General features: G+C 44.6%; 1 protein-coding gene across 1 annotated transcript in view; it reads right to left on the bottom strand.

Moving 5' to 3' along the window:
- The window catches only part of LOC133354672 (astrotactin-2-like), a 484,322-nt gene that overhangs the window by 9,933 nt on the left and 452,027 nt on the right, over positions 1-22,362 (bottom strand). Inside the window, exons 21-24 of the mRNA XM_061571710.1 lie at positions 15,019-15,056; positions 8,452-8,593; positions 6,237-6,337; positions 5,491-5,674 (exon numbers count right to left, since the gene is read on the bottom strand). Coding sequence (XP_061427694.1) covers positions 5,491-5,674; positions 6,237-6,337; positions 8,452-8,593; positions 15,019-15,056 — 465 coding nt within the window. The remainder of the gene's footprint in view (positions 1-5,490; positions 5,675-6,236; positions 6,338-8,451; positions 8,594-15,018; positions 15,057-22,362) is intronic.

Here is a 22,362-nt window from a genome sequence, read left to right on the forward strand (position 1 = left end):
TCATTGGCTACCACATTCTGATGAGCTCCCCCCCCCCTCTCCTCCCCCCTCAACTGGCATTTAAGGGATTACATCTTGAATCCTTGCCTCACTTGATGCAGCAAATCTGGCTGTGACGGTCCCACCTGATGACGGAGACTTGTGTTGCCTCCGAAACGTCGTTATTTTTATTTTATTTTACTTTTATTAATTTCAATGTTTTACCGACGTGACTTTACCGAAAAAACCTAAGAATATGTAGCAAAACATAAAAAATTAAATCAAATTTTTTACAGCGCTTTTGCTTGGCAGAAAGCGGCTGGCTGCAGGAATGGTGGGGCAACATCGGCAGCAACATCACTTCCTTATCGCGAATCTTCCCACAACTCTATTCAACTCCATTTAACTGCCATCAGCCTGGGCCCTGCTGAACAGGTTCTGGACAGGGCAAGGTCTCATCTGCGAAAATAGAGCTTTGTAGCTCATCGGATTTTGCCAGGACGGGTAAGATTCTGATTTGTGATTACCTGTGGAGTCATCTTCCGACATTGGGGTCTTCGCGATGACCCACACCGCAGCTGTGGCACCGTACAAACGGTGCCGCGTTTCGTTGACGTACGTACGCATATTGAACTTCTTTCGCGCCGTGCGTAGCCAACCGTGCAAATCGGAGGCGCGGGGGAAGGACAACAAAGTAATGACTGTCCACTGACTAAGTCCAGCAGAGCTCTACGGCGATTACGCGCCACATGGCTCGGAGATTACGCACTCACTGAACAATCAGCCCCTCTGTCAATACAATGCTGGATGAAGGCCTCTCCCAATGCCTTTTGATCATGGGGTTTGTTTGACCACACTTCACCACGCTAGTAAGTTCAGATATCGCTCGCATCTGATATTAACAGTGGATTTAAAGCCAGGTCCGGATGTGTTCATATTGCAGGGCACTAACCGCGGTGCAACCATTCCACAACCTACCCTTATGGAGCAAGATTGGCTACCTTTGATGACAAAATGACAGGGCCACGCGTGACGCAATGGCAATACGCAGTGTAGCAAAAAAATGATAATCGCTTACTCCAAAAAAAAATTGCGTGCGCATTGTTTGAAGGTTCACCACCACTTGCGTTTTCTGGCGTGGGACCCATTGTTTAACCCACGGAATCACGTGCGCGTGGGGGCGTACGTGCGTGCCTGTGCGTGCGTGCGCGTGTGGGTGCACCGCGCTTTCGTCGCACACGCTCCGTGCACCATTGATTCTCCGTTGCGGGGGGGGAGGGTGAAATGCCACGAGTGGCACAAGAGTGACCTCCACTCGGATCCCCGTGCCTCGACGGAACCGGCGACGCAAGTGACGTGGGAACCAAGTTGTCGGCACTTTCAAGAAGGGGCGGGGGGGGAGTGGGGGGGGAGGAGCATCCCCTTTTCATTTCCCATGCTCGTGTCGCGCACGCAAGAGGCAATTCCGTCATGGGAGATTTGGAGCAAATTTAGGGGATTTCCCCCCCCACCAAGGACACCGGCTCGCCCCGTAACTGCTGTAGCAGCAGCCGTCTGCCCGAGCTTTGAAATGCTTCTCAAAAATTTACCGTCCGAAAAAATGTGCATTAATACTCACAAGAATTATATATAAAGACAATCAACTATATATAACTTAGAAGATTTGTTTTAGCCTTGGCGAGATCATATATCTTATTGCGTGATTCACATTATGATTTGTGTGTTGTTACTTACTTGCACGATAGCTAATCAATCTTTCTAAATAAGTTTGATAGATACATCTTTCTGGCCCTGGTTTGTGAGTGCCGAGACAACCGAGTAATTATTCAATCAATTATTGGAGACACAAACGGCTGAACACAAACAGATGCAGTTGTAATGATTTTAGAGTAGACGTGTGGTTGATTTATAATAATTCGGAATAATCGTGTCAGTAATTTACAAAGGAAACCATCAATTGGGTACAAGGATCCTTTGCATTGGGGAAGCTTGGCCAATTGCATTAATACGCGTTTGGCCTGTGGGGTTAAACCGGAGAGCCGGGAGAAAACCCCCACCGCACCTACGAGGGGGTCACGCTCAGCGCAACAATTTCCTGGCCACCGCTTCCAGCCCCACGCTTACAGCAGTAACCTGGGTCATTCCCAGTTGGTCTCACCGTCCAAGCCCTAACACCAGCAGTAGTGACGTTACACACGTAGACTTTCGCGGCCAATATCAGGCGATTTACGCGTAAACATTTACGCGATTTACACGATCTAACCCCAAAAAGAATCTATATTATTGACCAGCAGTTATCCTGCTCGGCCCTCTGGGATGCTACGACGTCACACGCAACTCGGGGGTGATTTCGTCATCATCAACTCCGACACCGGTCTCACCGTCGATACATCGATGCACGTTACACAATAATTGCTTCGAGCACAATAGGAAAAACGTCAGCGGTCAATTAAAAATTTAAATTTACTCGGGGGGCAAACAGGAGAGTGTCACAATGCAGGTGGTGGCGTGACGCACACGGCTTTTGAGGACGCGACAAAGGAGAGCGTCGCGTTTTGAAGTGGGCGCACACGCGCGCACACACACAGAAACCTGTGGGCTGACCGAACGAAACCGGAATGTCACGTTTCGAGACTTGTGGAGCGTTGAGGATAATGGGCGAGAGAGGCAGAGATGATTGTCACACTCGATGATCAAGGGGCTGCGGTGACGTCAAAGCGTGGGCAATTTGGAGATCCTGCTCGTAATTGAAAACCATATGCCACCCCAATGTCTGAACATAATGGATCTTTAAGAGCCATATCATTTGCTGAGGAGTTAACGTGCAATAGGAACGGGGCTAATGGGTGTAATGTTGATGACAGCAACATGAGTTACATGCAAAGGGGGAACGCGTGTTGTGAAATAGCCGGACACAATTGCTACTTTGCACAGCGCAGTTACCACAGCAAATGTGGAATTTTGAATTAAAATGAGAATTAAACGCTGGTCTTGCAAAATGAATACATGTCGTGTCAATGATGAATGCGTGCAGACTTTCTGGAGGTCTCGGAAGCTAAGCAGTTTTGCCAGTGACCAACAGGATTGCTGGCCAGGTGAGCAGTGGAAAGGAGGGCAGGAAATGGCCGTGTGGAATGTTAAACCATCCTCTTTTTTTGTATTCTTGGTTCTTTCGGTAAAGTCACGTAGAAGGGAAATAATAAAATAATAAAAATAAAACATAATTAAAAAAATTAATTCTCACGACGTTCCGATTGCAACACAAGCAATCGTTATCAGGTGTGAAAACTACAGCAAGAGAATTTTAGCTGAAGTGGAAGAGATGCTGTGGTAAGGGGTTATATAAGTTAGAGAGGGGGGAGGAGCAAGGGAGGGGGGGAGTTTGGGGAGGGTAGCGTTGCGTGGAATGCTACTGGACGGGGGGGGGTGGGCGGGGCTAGAAAGGTGCAAAAAACCAATGCCACTGCAGCAAAGCCAATGAAAGACACGAAAGCAACAGTAATAATAATAGTTCAATTTATAACGCGCGCAAATTTGCGGACGTAATGGCCGCAACTCAGAGGCGCGGAGCCGAGCTCAGAGTCACTCGAAAGCGTGATTGCAGAGGTGAGTTTTTAAGTGTCTCTTGAAGGAGGCGATTGAGGTGATGCTGCGAATGTGCAGAGGGGTGATGGCGTTCCAGACTGTCGGGGCTGCCACCGAGTAGCAGACGTTGGAGAAAAGCTAACGCCACTACAGTAAAGCCAATGAAAGACAACAAAGTGTGGCACAATAGGAATGGATCACTCTTTTAATTATATCCTTGTGCAGCAAGGGAGTAAAGTGTGGTTCTGTGAAAGTCCTGATGTGCTGTGCAGTGCATCAATGCACGTGTGTACAGCAGCATGTGATCACTGAGTCTGGCCTGTAGGTGGCTGGCAGGGTTAATGAATGACCACGCGGATACACCAGCCACATGGTTAATGGCGACTCGGGAGAAATGCTGGTTGTAATACACGTGCTGTTGCATTTTACAGGTAAAGGACCCAAAGGTTGTTTTTGATCGTTACATAAATGTTCTAGACGGGATAAAATTAAAAGAGTGATCCATTCCTAATGTGCCACAAAAGCAACAGTAGCAGTACTGCCAAACGCTGAGGATGCAATTAACTCAGAACACAATCAATCAAGACCCGAAAAAAAAATCCATCTTTTGTTTGGGTTGTCTCTGGTTGCACTAGTTTCCTCTCGGCTCGATTTATAAACTGGCCAAGCATCTCACAGCAGGACCCTCCTGAAGAGCTTTGAGACTCAGTGAGGCTTTACAGGGTTAATAAGTGCCATTTATCTTCTTGGTTCTTTCGAAAGAACCAAAAGATGAATCCCTGCAGTCACGAAAGCTTTAAATCGAAATTGCCATTTATTGAGCACTGTTTGTGCACCACTGCCAAAGCATTCCTTTAAGATGTTCGTTCAACTTTGAACAATAATAAACGGACACAAATACAGCTCGCAGGGCATAACGTTGAAAATTTTACTTGAACCAAAATTCTAAAATATGGCCCCAATGTTACTTCAATCGGATCTGGCACATTTGCCGATTAGTGGAAATTCGAAAAATTCTGTGGCACAAAGACCTCAGCTGTAACACTCAAGCCCTGGATGTGAGCAACTGCACGAATTCCCTCGAAGGTTTGGGAAACACCAACAGAGGGAGTTGCTAGTTATTTCCCGGCAGTCAGTAAGTTATATAATGGTTATTTAATATGTAATACATCACATTTATTAAAATATGTAATCGCAACAGTGAAGGCTTAATGGCGTTTCAAAAATATTTTCCCCAACTTTTTTTTTGCCATTAAAGGGTCAGATACCATCAGCGGAGAAATGCTCTTTCACACCGGGGCTTCGTAATAGGTTTTGAGAACTCTAACTGAGGCCAAAAATATTTCAGATCAGAAACATTCATATTTTGGGAATTTTTTATTTCCCAGTGCATTGTTATGTGGAACGGCATTACCCATTACTGGTAAATAATGGCCAGAGAGCAGCTCTGAGCATAACTGTGTTTCCAACGATGGTAAATTAAAGGCGGCGTCCACTGCCTTTTAAAAAGAAAATCATGTCTGGGGCGAGAAGAAGTGGTGCAGTGGTGAGTGCATTGCACTTTGAACCCAGAGACTTGAGTTCGAGTTTCCGGCCACTGCTAAGATTCAATAGCAAGTGATATCTCATCTAGTCACACGTCCAACGCCCCTTTCCCTCTTTCCCTCACTAACCCGTACTGACCAGCATGGTGCAGTATGCTCAAACCGTTTGGTGTATTTCAGGCAACACCCATGAAACTAAGAAGCTCTTTTCAATGGCAACCCAGCCAAAGTGGCTGATATGATGGTAGTGAGCACGTCACATGGGAAGGGAGGGTTTACAGGGGCTGCATAGAGTGGCTGATACAACCAACCTCTCGCTGTCTCCACCATGCTAGATCAACACACCACGATCGTCCACCACCACCACCGCCACCGCCCTTACCGGGGTCCCAGCTCGTCCTCGGTGCGCCAGGCGAAGTCTCCGAACTTGCCGTAGTGCTTGTTGTAGTGGCGCTGCACGCGGTGCAGGGCGGAGGGCGTCACCTCCATGAGTAGCTGGTAGGCCGACAGCTGCTCCTTGCCGCTGGTGTAGCCGTTGTAGAGCGTGTGCACGCGGTCCGCCACGTCTACAGGCGAGAGCGGGCGAGATGTTAACTACCTCGCCTGGTCCACAGGAGGTCGTGGGTTCGATCCCGACCTTGAAGCCTGCTGTATATTTGGAGTTTGTGGTGTCTCTCTCTCTCATCATCATCACGGTGGCTAGGAGATGTTAACTACCTCGCCTGGTATACAGGAGGTCGTGGGTTCGATCCCGACCCTGAAGCCTGCTGTATATATTTGTAATTTGCGTGTTCTCCCCCGTGGTCGAGTGGAATTTTCTGCGGGTCCTCTGGTTTTCCCCTCCACATTCAGAGTATTTTTGACTGCAATAAATGTAATATGCCACTTTGTTGGCCAGGCCGCTTCTGAAAAAAGAACTACACAGCTCATTGGGGGCCTTACCTGGTGGAATAAAAATTAGCAAGTTTAATTCGTTTTTGGACGTTGAATAAGCGCGACTTTAACCAATCTTGACTCCTCGACAGAGTACGTTAGCCCCCCCCCCACCCATAATCCCACCCCAAACGTGTTAAACAGTGGCACTACTTAATTTGGGGGGGGGCGGGGTGAGGGAGGGAGGGGCTGTACCTTCAGCCTTGTTGTCATCCACCACCTCGCAGGGCATGCGCATCACAAGCGAGGACGGCTCCGAGCGGCGCCCCGTGCTGTCCACGGCGCGCAGGGTGAACCTGAGAGGCGACGCCACCATCGATTCATAATCAACGTTTTTGGGTTCAGATCGCGTTATTTATAAATGTGTCGTAACCCTCCACCACCCGACACGGCCAATCAGTAAAAAAGTGTCACGTTGACAAAGACCAATAGTTTACTGCTTTAGCCCACCGGTGTGTTGAAGCGTGAAACCACAATATTTACAATTTGAGTAGCGCGACGTTTCGCTGGTAATTGCATCCAGCATCATCGGGCAATTCGACATCGAGATCACGGTCGCGACGTCACCACGGGCCGCGGCCGTTGACGACGCCGCACCTCACCGACGCTCTCTACCCCAGATGTCAGCGGCTGCTGCGTGGTCGACGCGCGACTTCCCAAAACGTGCCTTAAGATTCTCCCACCAACTGCTCTCAGCACCTAGCACGGCTGGCTACGTACGATGCGAAAGAAGTTCAACATTTTTACGTACAGGTCTTCAATCTCCCTTGGTTGCCAGACTTGTGAAGCCTTACGGAGAGCGCCTAACGTAGTGTTTCCAGTTCGAGTGCATGACGTTAATTAAATTTGTCTCATTCACTCAAGATGCGTGCGTTTAATCGTACGTGTAAGTGCAAATTAATATTTCTTACGTTTACGCCCTACGGTGAAGACAAAGCTGTCGAACGTCGACAACATAATTATTATTGCCAAGAATTCTACAACGAAATAAATGCGCTTCGTGAATCAGGGTCCAACGCACCTCTGTGAGTAAATAAAGTTACACAAAAATGCATTCGGCAAACTTATCTCGGTAAAGTCTTCCAACTAATTAGACATGTGAAAAGAATTGCACGAGGGTAATTTTTCACACAGTTGCGCACAAAGTAAAATACAATTATACGTGTGGCAGCAGTTCTGATGGAATTCAACAATTTGGCACCAAGGCAAATTGGAATTCATATAATTGGCATCAATGGGACACGGTTGATCATGTTTTTTTATTAATCCCTCCTTAAATAGAATGCAAAGTAGTGTTTTGTATCTAAATACAAAAAAAATCAATGATCCCCCAAATAGGATTCATCAGACTTTTGTTGTGAGCAGGCACCTGTGAAGGTTGACATGGCACACGAGGGGGTGGGTGGCTAGCAACACGCCTAGCCGACTTTGTCTCCCCAATGCGGATGTTTACACACTTCATTGGGTAATTATTTCAGGCTGGGTTAACCTAGGGAAGGCCCTAGACCGGTTCAAATATTCATCACTAATGTTGGCCATGACGGGGAATCGAATTCCCTCGCAGATTATAAAAAAAAATTAACCCGTAAAAACAAAGTTTTTCACTATAAATCCTTTATATGCGTGGCATCGGGGCGGCTAGAGTCCTCTCGTCCTCTGGCTTGCGATGGCTGCCACCTATGGGTCAGATGATTGTCTGGCAGCATTAAACAATTGGTAATTAAATATTTAAAACAATTTCCCTAAACAGTGTAAAATTTTGGAATTTTTCACGAAAATGCATTGTCACGCACAACGAGTCTGTGTGCAAAATGTCAGCTCGATTGGAATCCCGGGAAGTAGGGTTAAAAAACGACCGAAATATTTGCACGGTCCTAAGCAAGCAAGCGAACTTAATATAAAGGATTTAATGAATATCGTTTTGAAGAAACTCAACCAAAAAAAGTTGTATGATAGACTTATCCTGCCACAGAAATGTGGAACTCCCACCACTGGTGGTTTTACCATGGACAATCAAATTGAGGGGTGACGTGGCCTAGCAGAAACAACCACAATGATACGACGTTAAAGATCCCCTCACGTAGCACGCAGGAAAAGGCCGGGCCTCAGGCTGAATGTGTTTTCAAAATTAAAAAATCACACCGCAAATTTCTCAATTGGGATAAAACATAGCAATCATTTACCCCGAGCAGCAGACTAATGCCCCAAGTTTACTCTCGAAAACGAGACTCATCCTGGCGCCTCAGGTTCTAATCTGGCGAAACAGAATAAACTGACCTCGCTTAAACATTTCCGATTAAATTCGGTGCACACGTTTTACACCGAATTATCTCGGGGGGGCGGGGGGGGACACGAACGAGGTGTGATGCACACAGGAGCGCACGGAAGTAGCGTCTCCCGCGGAACTCACTTGTGAAGTGTGTCGGGACGCAGGCACTGAAAGATGAGCGTGAAGACGCCGGGGAGGGGGCCTGATTTGACGTTGCGGCCAATCACAACGCAGGGCGACATGGATCCTGAGAGAAGGTCCTCGGTGAAGCTCAGGTAGTTCTCTGCAACGTAAACAAAACAAACCAAAAAAAAAAATCACAAAATAAAATTTAAGTTCGAAAAAAAAACGTGGATATACGTGGATTATGTAATGCTTTGCAACATGTGTTTGTCTTTGGAAGTGTATAATCAATTCGATAACGTTTGTTTACTCGGGAGAGCATCAGCTTATTTTTCATCAGGGTCCTGCTAAGTCTCTCAGTAGAGGATGACAGTTACTACGTGTTTTTTTTTTTTACCCAATTGTGTAATAATTAGCAGAGAAACATTATTCAACTACACAACCAAAATGCAGCACGAACCAGACTGTAGGAACGAATAGCATGAAGTGGTGGTTCTTAACCCGGGGTGCAAGAACCCCCTGGGGGAGCAAGATGCCCTTTCTGGGAGTGCGAGATATGCCCAGACGTTTATAAAAGGTAAATCTTCAAAAGACAAATTAGGCACTTACTTTGTTTCATCAAACCCTATGTATTTATTAACATTGCACATAATTTTTTTACAATTTGAGAACTAAAGGGCTGCAAGGCTGCAGTAAAGGTTAAGAACCACTGGTCCAACGGTATGGGCCGTTCATCAAGGAGCTATCGGTGACAAATTAATTAGCACGCTTGCAAATGGTCCATTTTGCTTTTTGTGCGACGGTTTCATCAATTAGGCCAATTTTGAACAGGGCACTGCCCTAACATCAGCACAGCATTCAACTAAAGTGTGGCTCGTATTCGATCATGTTTACAAATTAAATAGTGCCCCCCCCCCTCGCCCCCTCCCCATTACACAGATGGACAGATAGAGCTAATGCATAAAGGCTTTCAACTTTTAGTTGGAATTGAAAAGTTCAGTTACTGTACTTTGTTATTCATTTCCTAGAATTTTCCTCCGATTAAGCCTGAAAGAACAGATGCTAATCATAGATTAAGGCGGCAGTTTTATCGCCGGAGAATATTTTTTACCGAGTGACTGCGAAGCTACTGAATGTTTTGACGAAATGTAATTAAGTGTAAGGTAACAAAAAAACTAATGCATCGCAAGTTTGCGCTTGGGTGAGATTGTGCCATTTGTCACGGTAATGCCAGGGAGACGTAACGACAATGCCACTGAAGACTGGAGTAGAGAACTTTGCAATATGCCGAGCGTTTAACTTATGTACGTATAAATCTTAATTTTAGAACTTTCGTGACTGCAGGAATTATTATTTGGTTCTTTCGGTTAAGTCACGTCTAAAGATAAAATAATAAATTAAATTAAATAATAGCATACGACGTTTCGATTGCAACACAAGCAATCATCATCAGGTATAATGAAATAGCGACATAAAATCTAACCAGAAAACTATAGACAGACATATTAGCAGACAGATATCACCAAGATACATAGAGGGAGCAACACAGGTAACAGAGAGGGGTGATCATCTCTGTGGGGTGGCCTTAAACAGACAGAGGGGGGAGGAGGCAGAGAGAGGGAGGGGGTTAGAGAAAACATTTGCATATCAATGAGTGGTCAAAAAACAAGGTTCTGCAAGTGCGACGACACGGCAAGCAAGTCTGAAAATCAGGAGAAGGACAAACTAAAATTCAATAACCTAGTAAAATATCGAAATGTAATGTAATACAACACAGAGGGTCGGTCAACACACAATTAACGCATAGCCTGGTTGATTACGTATTTCAAAGATTGCTAAGTTAAATGTCGGTCGCGAACAGCCATGACACATTTGACGTGACGCGAGAAAGTAAAAGGTACGCCTCAAAATAAACTCTGGATCTTATAAACCAAACTATCAACTATTTTTATTTGACCAGGTAAGACCCACTAAGCTATATAGCTCTTTTTCAGAAGTGACCTGGCCACAAATGAATACTCAATGAAGTAGCTTAGCATTTGGAAATGTATAGCGGACAAATTCTCTAAAAGCATGTCTCTAAATCCATAATAGAGGTTTTTGGGGTTAGATCGCGTAAATAAATGTGTCGTTAAAACCCGTCACCACCCGACACAGCCAACTAGTAAGGGTTGTCAAGTAAACAGAACTTGACAATTCGTCACTAGTACAGCACTAATGTGTAGTGTATAGTGTAGTGTATAGTAGTGTAGTGTATAGTGTAGTGTATAGTAGTGTATAGTGTAGTATACTAGTACAGCACACCGGTGTGTTGGAGAGCCAAGCCACAACATTTACAATCTGAGTACGACGTTTCGCCAGTAATTACAACTAGCTTCATGACTGGAGAAACGTCGTGCTCAGATTGTAAATGTTGTGGCTTGGCTCTCCAACACACAACATAATTGCCACGTGTATCCATATATAAAGGCATTGAGTGTTGTCCCCCCTCTCGCGCGTGCTTGTGTGTGTGTGTTTTCTCCGGGCACTCCGGCTTCCTCCCACTTGTGTAAACGCTTATCATCAATTGGCTAAAAATATCTTAAAATAACAAACCCAATGTGGCAGGACCATCCTAAAAGAGAGTTATACGATTATGTGTGGGCTTTCCTGGATACATAAGTAAAATAAATAAAGTATTGGCCGAGAGAGAATCAGAATCAGACTATTAATTTATACTGGAGGAATCCGATGAGCTATTAAGCTCTTTTTCACAAATGTCCAGTCGGGAGCGACCTGGCCACAGATATCAAGTAGGACGTTTGTGGCCAGTAGGACATCTGTGGCCAGTGGAACATCTGTGAAGCGAACCAAACCAAAGAACCACGATTCAGTAGGAAAATTGCCGGGGTGTTCAATTAAGGATGTGGGCCGATTGTAAAGCTCTTTGAGGTTTTCAGCCCAATCATCCTAACATTGACGACCCCCGTTTCAGTTTGGCACCGACATCCAGAGAAGTCTACACCCACAGAGACATCGAAAGTAACGATGTAATCGCACTCTGTGCACCCTTAATGGAACTTGGCCATTAAAGATTAAAATAATAAACAGATGCATAATTGATAAACAAGTTACATTTACAATTCAAGGCAAATACAGTTTAAAAATAAAATCATCCATCAGCGTCGGTTAGTTCTTGAACGCCGAATAAGATAATCCTCATGATAATAATAATCTGCACTTAGAAGGTGCCTATCACAAAACCTTTCAAAATCTACCCACTGCTGGATGATGGCGTTCCCATATCATCGCCGTCCCACACAATCTCGTGAGCTGATCGTCGCTCCATCTCCACAGTGAGCACACAATATGACGAGCTCCCTTCATTGATTGTCATTCCATCACCAGTCCCATCCACCGACCATAATCCCTTGGAGCATTACGTCAAGCCCAAGCCCCACAAACTTGTCTCACTAAAGTCGATGTCTGCAATTCCCACTTGTTCTGCGACCAGCGCATTCTTATTTACGTCTCGGTGAAATGTGCAAGTGATATACTTGCGTGATCAACGGGATAATGGACTGAACAAAGCTGTACAAGTGAGACAAGGAAACAAATAAACAGGAAGCGACACAAATGAGATGGTACATGTGAGACAACAAACAAATCATTATTGTTCTTGGTTCTTTCGGTAAAGTCACGTAGAAGGGAAATAAAAAATAAATATATAAATATATAAAACAATAAAATTATCACGACGTTTCGACTGCAACACAAGCAATCATCATGAGGTGTGAAATACAGAATTTTATTGTTTTATATATTTATTATTTTATTATTTCTCTTCTACGTGACTTCATCGAAAGAACCAAGAATATGAATCCCTGCAGTCACGAAAGCTTTAAATCAAAATGTAAATAATTGTTGAATAAAACTGCAGCGTTCAATCACGATGAGTCATTCAATCGCCGGGGATGTGGATATTTGGCCTCCTCTTCCAATTTAGCCAGAAGTCTCGGAAGAGCTGGAAGTAACCCACACTTTGTTATACCACGTGTGACACGTGCCGTGCCCATTTTCACTGCTGGGTAGATAGGGGCACAGGGATTTGAGAAACGTGTACGTTTGTTTTAGTCCATGAGCCCAGACCAGATGTTTCACTTGTTGGTACCAGCTGGTCAGGCATTGCATTAGTGGCTCCAATTTATTTATGCGGCCAAAAAACAGTGAATTATGTGATAACCACTTCGAGTGAGTGGGGTTCATCACATCATTAGCTCTTATTTACGATATAAATAAATTAGTACTCGGAAATTATTGCTACCTTAACTTAGGTGGTACCATCCAGAAGTGAATAGACACTTCTGGATTGAAAAGTCCAGGTTTGGGCATATGGAATTCGTTACACCCCCCACTTACATCACCGTAAGCCACCCAGCCACTGCGCTTTACATAACGTCAGCTCTGGGGGGGGGGGGCTCTACTGTGATGATATAACAATACAGCAGACGTTGAAGGGGTACATCTGCTCACGTTGCCTACGCATGCGAAAGATTTATTTTTAAAAAAATTCTGCTTTTCAGTGCCTTTATTGTTGCAAGATTGGGACTGGCACGGGCAGACAACATGACATGCAGGTCTTTTATCGCACGTGCTTCCCTTTAACAGCATCTGGCACCACGCCACTCTACCTCACCCCCAGAATAATAGAATAAAAGCACACGCACAAAACTACTGATGACCCAATGATGGTGGAAAACAACTGGCCCTTGCAGACGCAACGAACCAAGTGCGTTCAATAAAGACAGTCAAGACCCAGACGCCTTTGGCAACAGTGTTCAATAGCAGGTGAACGTGAGCCCCCTTTTTTGAGAGCACAATTAACAAAACGTGTGCGCTTGACTTGAGATGACAAAGTGCTCGATTGTTTGTATATACCATGTATACAGGATCCTCGATTATACACGGCGGGTTTTATCTTTGAACTCTGGTTTCCTCCCCATACGTAGCCAAAGTGTGATTAATAGAATTGGCCGAACGAACTCAGTAACGCAAGGACCCACCTGAAAATAAAGGCGTCTTGAGATTGGGCAAGGCTTTTCCTCGGTAAATATTAGCATAGTCATTATCATTATTATCAGTGTAAGAAAACTATACTTATGGGGAGCAAAAACAAAAGCACAAGGTCCCTTCACATTGTATATTTCTTTCCGACATCTTCTAAGCTAGAGTGGGGCCTGTAGCATATGTTATAAAGGTGCCCCAAATTAAAACAATAACACAAATATTAAAAACATAATTTTTTTACTTGCACAGTAAAGTTAATTGCATTTTTTTCACTTTCTATACAGCAAGATAAAACGACAAATCGCTAACCTTAAACAACCAGTCGTTCATAAAAGTTGAAGGCGGTATAGTACTATAGTAATAGAGCAAGTGCAGAATCACTGAACCGGAATTGATAGCTTGAAAGCATTTAGCACGGGGCCCTTGAAATTGCGGGGCCCGTAGCTACTACATATGTAGCTACTACACGTGTAGTAGCTACTACACGTGTAGTAGCTACTACTACTGCACGTGCAGCTACTACACGTGTAGCTACTATATATGTAGCTACTTGTGCTACTAGGATCATCCGGCACTGCTTTCAACGCCATGCCCCAAATTCCGGCTCGTACATAATGCAATTTTAAATGTTAAATGCCGCCGCATGATGCACTCGGGGTTTTATTCTCGTAAATAAAAGCCGTAATTGTTTCAATGGACGAACACGACTGAATTATTTCTTGTAATTAATCTTTTACAAATAAATATATAAAACATTCATTATCTCCTCTGCACTTCCCTTAAAGGATATTCCGAAGACGCCACCCCCCTCTCATCCTCCAATGCCCTTTGTTCATTGATAGACGGCAAGAATACAGCTGCAAGAGTAATCATGATCATGTACACTTTATGGACCAATCAATCACACTTTCAAAAGATAAACGATAATAGTTTGGTACGGCACGTCTGATTGGTTTGGAAAAGCCCCTTGGTTTTTCATTTTGATTAATAACACTCACTTAATACCACTTAAGCGTACGCGATATATTTAGTAACATGTGTCGTCTGCGTGTGTATCCTTCATTTTGCCGCGTGACCCACAGTTTATTTGAAAGTGACAGGGACTTTCTCTCCGCTTCTTCTCTACTGAAAGGCAACAGTGACAGATTCCAAGTGTTTTTTTTAGACTTTGTAAAATTAGCTCGCCGTCAATAAACGTTTCCACGAAACGACTGATTCATTCAGCTACTGGAGTGAATACAGCGCAGCCACATGTCAAAGCCAAACCCCGGCAGCAGGCGACAGGGGGTGAAGCCACCCGTCAAAGTTATTGTGAAATAACTTTGCCGACCCACACACGACGCGGGGAGGCCATCATCCAGCAGTGGAGTGACACAGGAGATGTCCACACGCATGTTATGAAACACATCACCCCCCCCCCCCCAACTGTGCTGTGTTAGCCACAAGATGTGCTCAATTGGTGCTCCAGCTCTCCCTGCTGTCTACGACCGATATTACAAGTGGCGCCCACCGATGACAAAGCAAATGACTGCGCACGACTTTTGGCATCAAGGCCATGCCAGGAGTCGGCGAGGCCCCTGGGAACGCAAAAAAATGAGTACCCAGTGCACGTGCGTATAGTGCCTTCCACGGGTGAGTTTATTAGGCACACAGACTACGCATAGGGGAGCTTGATTCAATAGCCCCTTGCAACAGGCCACAATTCCATGATATATCGCCCCTGCCCCACCTCGATCCCTTTCCAGCAAACTTTGAATGCATTTGAATTCACCCACCTTTTTCAATTTGAAAACTACTGGCCAATCAGCGGGCGGCTCGCCATTTAGGCGACTCTTCGCGACTGGTTCCTCCGCTGAGAACCTCGCTTACCGCTGAGCCACTGGGAGGGCCCACCGTGCTGCATTCGAACAGCAACCGTTCGAATTCAGCGCATTCGTGGACGAGTCGTAGCTCATCAATGCACATCGGTCTGTCATGCCAGGCCAAAAAATAGCGACTCTGCAAGGATGGACAAAGTCTCATGCTCAGTAAGGTGAAGAGGCTGGCCGGACATGTGTGTGCTCATGACCAATTCCTGTCGTAAAAACGTCGGCACCACGTAGCAACGATGCCGAGTGGACGTATCCAAGCCAACGAGGTGGTCTTTGCACAGCCCGCATCCCACACGCTTGAAGCTGAGCAGACGCGCGCATGGCACTCGAGCTGGTGAATTCACATCGCGATCGCAAGTAGAAGGCCTCATTCTGAAGCTGCCACCAGTCAACCGAGGGGTTAATCCCAAATCGTGGTAGGCCAACCTGGCCTGGCACGCAACACGTGTCCGGGGAGTGGAGCCGTGAGAAGGGGAACAACCACCGCAACCTCGCAAGAGACAGCGGTTGTGCAGCGTGTCATGTCCGTGATGTACGCACATCGAATAAGTGGTGACATATGGGACAGCACAATAGCCATGCATAGGTTATATCTCGCGCACCCCTCCGCTACCTTACAGCAACTTTCAATGTTTGTTGAACAAATTGGAATCCATCCTTACTCTTTGGTTCTTTCGGTAAAGTCACGTAGATATAAAACTAAATAAATTAAATCACGACGTTTCGGGCGCAACACAAGCGTCCGTGATCAGGTGAGACAACCACAGCACAAAACAACTGCTGAGGCGGGCAAAAGGGCTGCCTGTAACAACCTGATGACGGACGCTTGTGTTGCGCCCGAAACGTCGTGATTTCATTTATTTTGTTTTATACCTACGTGACTTTACCGAAAGAACCAAAGAGTATGGATCCCTGCAGTCACGAAAACTTCAAATCTAGATGGAATCCATCCTCTTGTTTCCTTCCTACTGGCCAATCAGCGGACAGCTTGCCGGTCAGACCAGTCGTCCAGATTGGCTGCACGGCTCAGCTTGAACATGGCTTAACCTAAACGGAAAACACAAATGTGAGGGTCATGCACTTGAAGGTTGATTTTGGCCTATTCTTCCATGTCGGCGAATTGTCTCGACAGCGGCAGGAGCACCCAGGTTTTTACTCGACCACAGAGCGACCTGCCGATCAACTGCAGTGCAACCGCTGTCACTGCTGGGTGGACAGAGGCCGCGAGAACTTAAGGCGTTCTCCCCATCGCTTCAACTGCCACCGCCACGAGGTTAAAATCGAACCGGCGGTCGGCCTCTGGATCGCGAGACTGCTAGCACCCGGCGGTGAATGTGCGCAATTCGATGTTTCTCATCTCTGCGTTGAGCTCGGGTGTCAAGACGTTGCGGGTGGATGGAGAGGGGGGGGGCAGTCAAAATGAGGGCTTGGACCACAGGAGCACAGCATGGATTTAATTTGAATATGTCCATCCACAGCAACCTTCCCTCTGAACATAATATAATAGTATGGCAATGTTAAAACAAAACCCAAAGCTCCCGGACAAAGGCGCGCCTTTGTTTGGTAACATATTGCTCTTTCTGCTTTCACTTAAATATGCCATATCACTAAATAACACCTGCGATCAATGATGGTATTTGTATCCTAGTAATAACAAATCAAAAACAATGCTCTGGTTTCTCACTTAGATTTTTTTTTATATCCGTGTAAAAAAAAACCAAATACGTAAAATATACACCTTGGCTCAATTAATTCCATAAACAAATGTTTTATAAATTATTTTATTTCACTGAGCAAGGAAAAAAGAAGTCACACTTTGACAGGATAACTTCACAGCTTTTTCTTAATTCCACCCCGCCCCCCCCGCCCACAATTGAGACTGTCCCAATATGTGTTCGCAATAAAGTAGACGTTAGGGTGGGGGAGCGGGTGGGAGAGGTGGTTGATATGTGCCCCATGAATACACAATAAATATCCCTGTTAAGATGAAACCCATATGGGCATGGCCGGTGCTGGTTACGTCAATCTAAAAGCATGGGTGGTCCAGGTGAGTGTGAGACCCTGCCCGGAGCAGACATGCTGGCCACGTTCGGTTGATTGAAACAGTCGGGTGGAGCCCTGAGTTTTGAACACCAAAGTCAAAAGTGATTTCCAGCTCAGATGAGCATTTGAGGCGATTGCTCTTCTGTTTACGATCCCGAGCCTGGTGGTGGAAATCTCCAAATTCATACGGCGAGGACGAGTATCAGCGTTGGTCACAACCACCGCTGACTGCTCCACAAAGTGGTACACGTTGTTTAGCCCCCGGAGGTATGATGGGTCCCGCGTCAACTCTCGAACCAGGATTTAAGCTTGCAACCTTCCGATCTGCGAGCCGCTCGCTCTGTTGTTGAGCCACCTGGGTCGATTTTCTTGAACACCAGGCCTAAGATACCTAGACTCATTTATGGACACAAGAAGTAGCTTTCCCACTGCCAATCTGTATGGCATCTGTCAGCTTGATTTCTATCAAACATAACATTAATTCAGAGAACAACAAACATATGAACAGGTGAATTACATCGTGACCACTGTTAACATCGGCTCAGCTCAGTGAAAGAAAAGGAAGTGCGCTTGGGGCAGGACACGACACAACAAGAGGGATGACAGCCGACAACGGAGAATAATAACAGAGTAAAAAGAGCGGCAGCCAAGGAATGGAACTGGTCTGGGAGGACGTCTAACCGAGGAGATAGAACAATGAAGTGTACAAAAGATAGCAACTGTTGCGAATATATCTTTCCCACTTCTGAGCGGAATTAACACTCACTTTAGCAGGCGTTAATCATTTGGCAGGGTTTATACATGGTATCAGCAGTGGTCAGTACAGGACACTGTTAGCTTCCCAATGTGATCCCCCTAAGGGGCTGAGTGAGTGAGTGTGCAGTTTGGAGAAACAAGCAGATTGCATCCCACCTAAAGAATATATGATGATATCATTATCATCAGAGTTGTTTCTTTTTGTTTGCATTTTGACTGCTTGTGTTGTGGTTATTGCAAACATGATGCCTTGTATAAAGGTGTCAGTTTTTGTACCAGTTGAAAGGGTAAAAACCTATTACTATATTTTGCCACTGGTAAAGGAGGTCTCATAGTGTAATTGCTTACCCCGAGCTCTCAATACTCTGATTGTGCGCTGTCTTTGAGTTGTACGCCTTTTGGCGTTATCTGGTTCAACACCAATGGAGACTAGGCTCTAAGAAAAGCTGTCTCGGGTGTGGACCAATCAACTTCAAGGACAGTGCATATCATTATCATCATCAGAGTTATTTATTTTTATTTGCATTTTGACTGCTTGTGTTGTGGTTATTGCAAACAATATGCCTTGTAAAAAGGTGTCAGTTTTTGTACCAGTTGAAAGGGTAAAAACCTACTACTATATGTGGACGGTCACCGACACATGCACAGGAGTGGTCTACATGAGTCTGACGACCAAAAGGAAAGGAGATTTAAGGGCAGATGATGGTTAGGAGACTTTTATTTTGGCAGTTCTTGGAGGTCGCTGCACGTCGTGGTAGCATCGATGGCTCTGACCTTTGATCTAGAAGGAATATGTTTTGGATGTAAATATTTGCAATGAAATTATGTTTTTAAGGCAAATTTGGATCTTTTGTTGTTGAGATTTGCCGATTTATTAGATCATTTTGTGACAATTTAGCGTGTGTTTGTGCCAACAAGGGCGAGGTCATCCGATGTCACGTGACCGCCACCTTTGCTGAAATAAACACTGAATGTGACATCATTTGCTGTGAAGTGACCTTTTTTAGATAAATCTAAAGTAAATGTAAAAATTTGGATTTTAAAAAATTGAGTTCTCAAGCCCGATTGTTATATTTGTGGTATATATATCTTTTTTTTTATTAATCTCATATACAATGACATAGATTCTACATTTGAAGTTTTCGTAACTGCAAGGATCCATACTCTTCGTTTTTTTTTTCGGTAAAGTCACGTAGGTGAAAACAAAAAATAACAAAAACATTTTTTCTTGTTATTTTTCACCTACGTGACTTTACCAAAATGACATGGATGCAAGTGCATAAACTACACGGAGCAGTTGAAACTACGGGGCTAGTTTCTTAAAACCTCCCTACCTCTGCCCACCCAGGAGTACAAATGGGCACACCACAGTCAGTCCATCGGCAGGTGACGTGTGGTGGAGTTTGTTGTGAGTACTCCCACTTTTTCAAAATTCTTGCCAGCGTGGATGAGTAGGCCAAATATCCTCCAGACAGACTCTCTAGCAAATCTCTTTAGAGGAGGCCCTGCAGTGGCATGAGCAAGCAATTGCAGGACTGCACTTCTATTTAGCGCTCGTATTTTATAGTTGGGAAACGTTCTCCATTAATCCATATAAAACCTCCACTAAAAAAAGAATTGCCTTCAAAGTAGTATTTCCATGCATGTATTTTCAATTTCTATAAAGTTCAAAAATGTAATTTCAATAAGCATTAATGCATTAAAATACATCCTCTAACATAATTGGCAATAACTCTACTCTGTTATGCATGGCATTTCGTCAAGGTGCTCATTGTGGCTTGGCTACTTTGATGATTGAAATGTCTGCTCTGTCCGTATTCTACATAAAAAAAACACTTTGCTCTCTCTGGCAGGCATCTCACAAATCCACCCATGGCGACTTTAACATCTGAATACTTCAGCTGGTAGCCCAGAAATAGAACTAAATGTTTTCATGCAAACCGTTCAATCGGTTCGCTGACCCACTTGGCAGTCAAAACAGTTGACGTTGAACACTGCAGCTTGAACTCATTTTATTACTTCAGTTAAAATCAAGTAAAATAACAATTCAACGGAGTTTATGTGGGTAAGAGAGCAAGGGTAAAATGCACACGTCCGCTCCATAGGACTCAAACAAATGTGTTACGCTGCCACCCCATTCAAGAGAATCTAAACAACCAATTTGTGAAAATTCTGCTCCACTCTTTGTGCGAGCGAGCTGCCACATCATATAGTTTTAAGCTCAAGTTTTAAATCTATTTTGTCTCACCAGGTGAGAGAGAAAAGAGACCATGATGAGTCACTTGCAAGAGTGACCTGGGGCATTAGCCTGCTAGAAGGGGGGACAATGAATGCACAGCATATTCCCAATTGAGCGCGATTATACAATTTGGCAAATTTCGACCCTGGAATGTAAAATCATATGCGACACAATTTCGATTGGTGAGATAAGCGAATGGGTAGGACACATTGCGAGAAGGGATGAAGGCCGACGGGATGAGAGACTGGTGACGGAATGGTAGAATGCGCCAGAGCAGACGAGAACCAGAGATCAGTGCAAGTGCGGGAGTGAGAAAAATCGTGGCATCTCAAGAGCACAAGGGATGGCAACATCCAACAGTGTACAGACAATGGCGGATGATGTCTTATGCGTAGGGTTTTACAGCCAATGTTATTATTCACAATTAGTTACTTTTGGCTGAGGTCGTGTGGGTATAATGGAAGTTTTCAGACAAACACCTCTGCCAGTCCGACAGAGCCAATCATAATAAATTGTCACCTCGGTAAATATGCCAATCGATTTGGGTTTTCAGCAAATAGGAATGTTGATAATTTTAAAAGACGTTTCAATGGAGAAAACAGCCGGCATGATCAGGTCTTAACAGAAGCTCAGCCTATATGAGAGCTGAGCTTCTGTTAACACCGAAGGTTGAAATAATAAATTAATAGATGTGTCCTATCTTGATTTGAAGCTTTCGTGACTGCAGGAATCCATAGTCTTTGGTTCTTTCGAACTCTCAGATACAGCAGGATAACTTTCCTGCTGTATCTGCAGCAGGATAACTTCCCTGCTGTATCTGTTCCACCTGATGGCGGTCGCTTGTGTTGCGATCGAAACATCGTGATTTATTTTATACCTACTTAACTATACCGAAAGAACCAAAGAGTATAGATGTGTCCTGTCGTTTTTTTTATGAAGCATATCTCCGAATACATTTAAACAAAAAAAATGTTCCTTTTTTGGTCAGAGTGCCGAGCTGGCATTGCCGAGGCCATGAGTTCACATCAGGTCAGCTGCCTGCGAATGAAGTGGGTTCTCAAGTGATGGTCTCAGGCTGGTCCCCGATGAGGACACAACTAAACCATCTATTATGAAAGCCCGGCGTTCCGTTTGTCCGTCAACAAAATCACAAGAGCCTTGCAGAGGGCCTGAATCAAAAAGTTATAGAAAGTGGACCCCCCCCCCCACCCAGATGTGGGGGTAAAAAGTTTATCCAACAGGGCTTTTCACTCCGCACTCCCCCTAAAATAAATATTTTGTATGCATATTGTCCTACACACCCTACATACAATACAGTCAGTAGTATCTGCACACATCGGGGCGGGGGGGGGGAAGAGGACATCAGTGGGGGCGACGGTTGAGAAGTGCTGAGAAGCCCTCTGCAGGAGCTAGAATAAGGTGGCCTTAGGCCGCCAGAATTCTAGTTACATTAAATTTGGGTCCAACTCTGACCATTTCAAATACTACTTTGTCCGTGACGAGATGAACGCCATTACCGTCAGGTGGCGAAGCGGGTGGGGTAACGTGCTGCGCCCTCGACTGTGTCAAGTGGAGGTCACTTGTATTGACCTCAGAGGTAGTTATGTGATACCTGCTTCCATGAACTATTCTCTAATGTGAAGGGAAGCACTGGTCTGAAGGAGAGATCAGGATAGGAGACTTCATCCCAAGACACGGTGCCGTAAGCAGCACAATCAAGGATACATTTTAGAAAATAATGACACAAAATATACGTAGAAAAATAAGGGTTTCCCTTCCTGTTACCATTAGCTAAACATCAGGGAAATATCTTCTTGGTTCTTTCGGTAAAGTCACGTAGAATGGAAACAATAAAATAATAAAATAAAACATAATTAAATAATTAATATTATGTTTTATAATGGCAACAATAAAAATAATAAAATAAAACATAATAAAATAATAATGTTTTATTTTATTACTTTTATTGTTTCC

This window comes from Lethenteron reissneri, chromosome 48 (genome assembly GCF_015708825.2).
Source record: "Lethenteron reissneri isolate LAM-NWPU_2019-01 chromosome 48, ASM1570882v1, whole genome shotgun sequence".
Lineage (NCBI taxonomy): Eukaryota > Metazoa > Chordata > Hyperoartia > Petromyzontiformes > Petromyzontidae > Lethenteron > Lethenteron reissneri.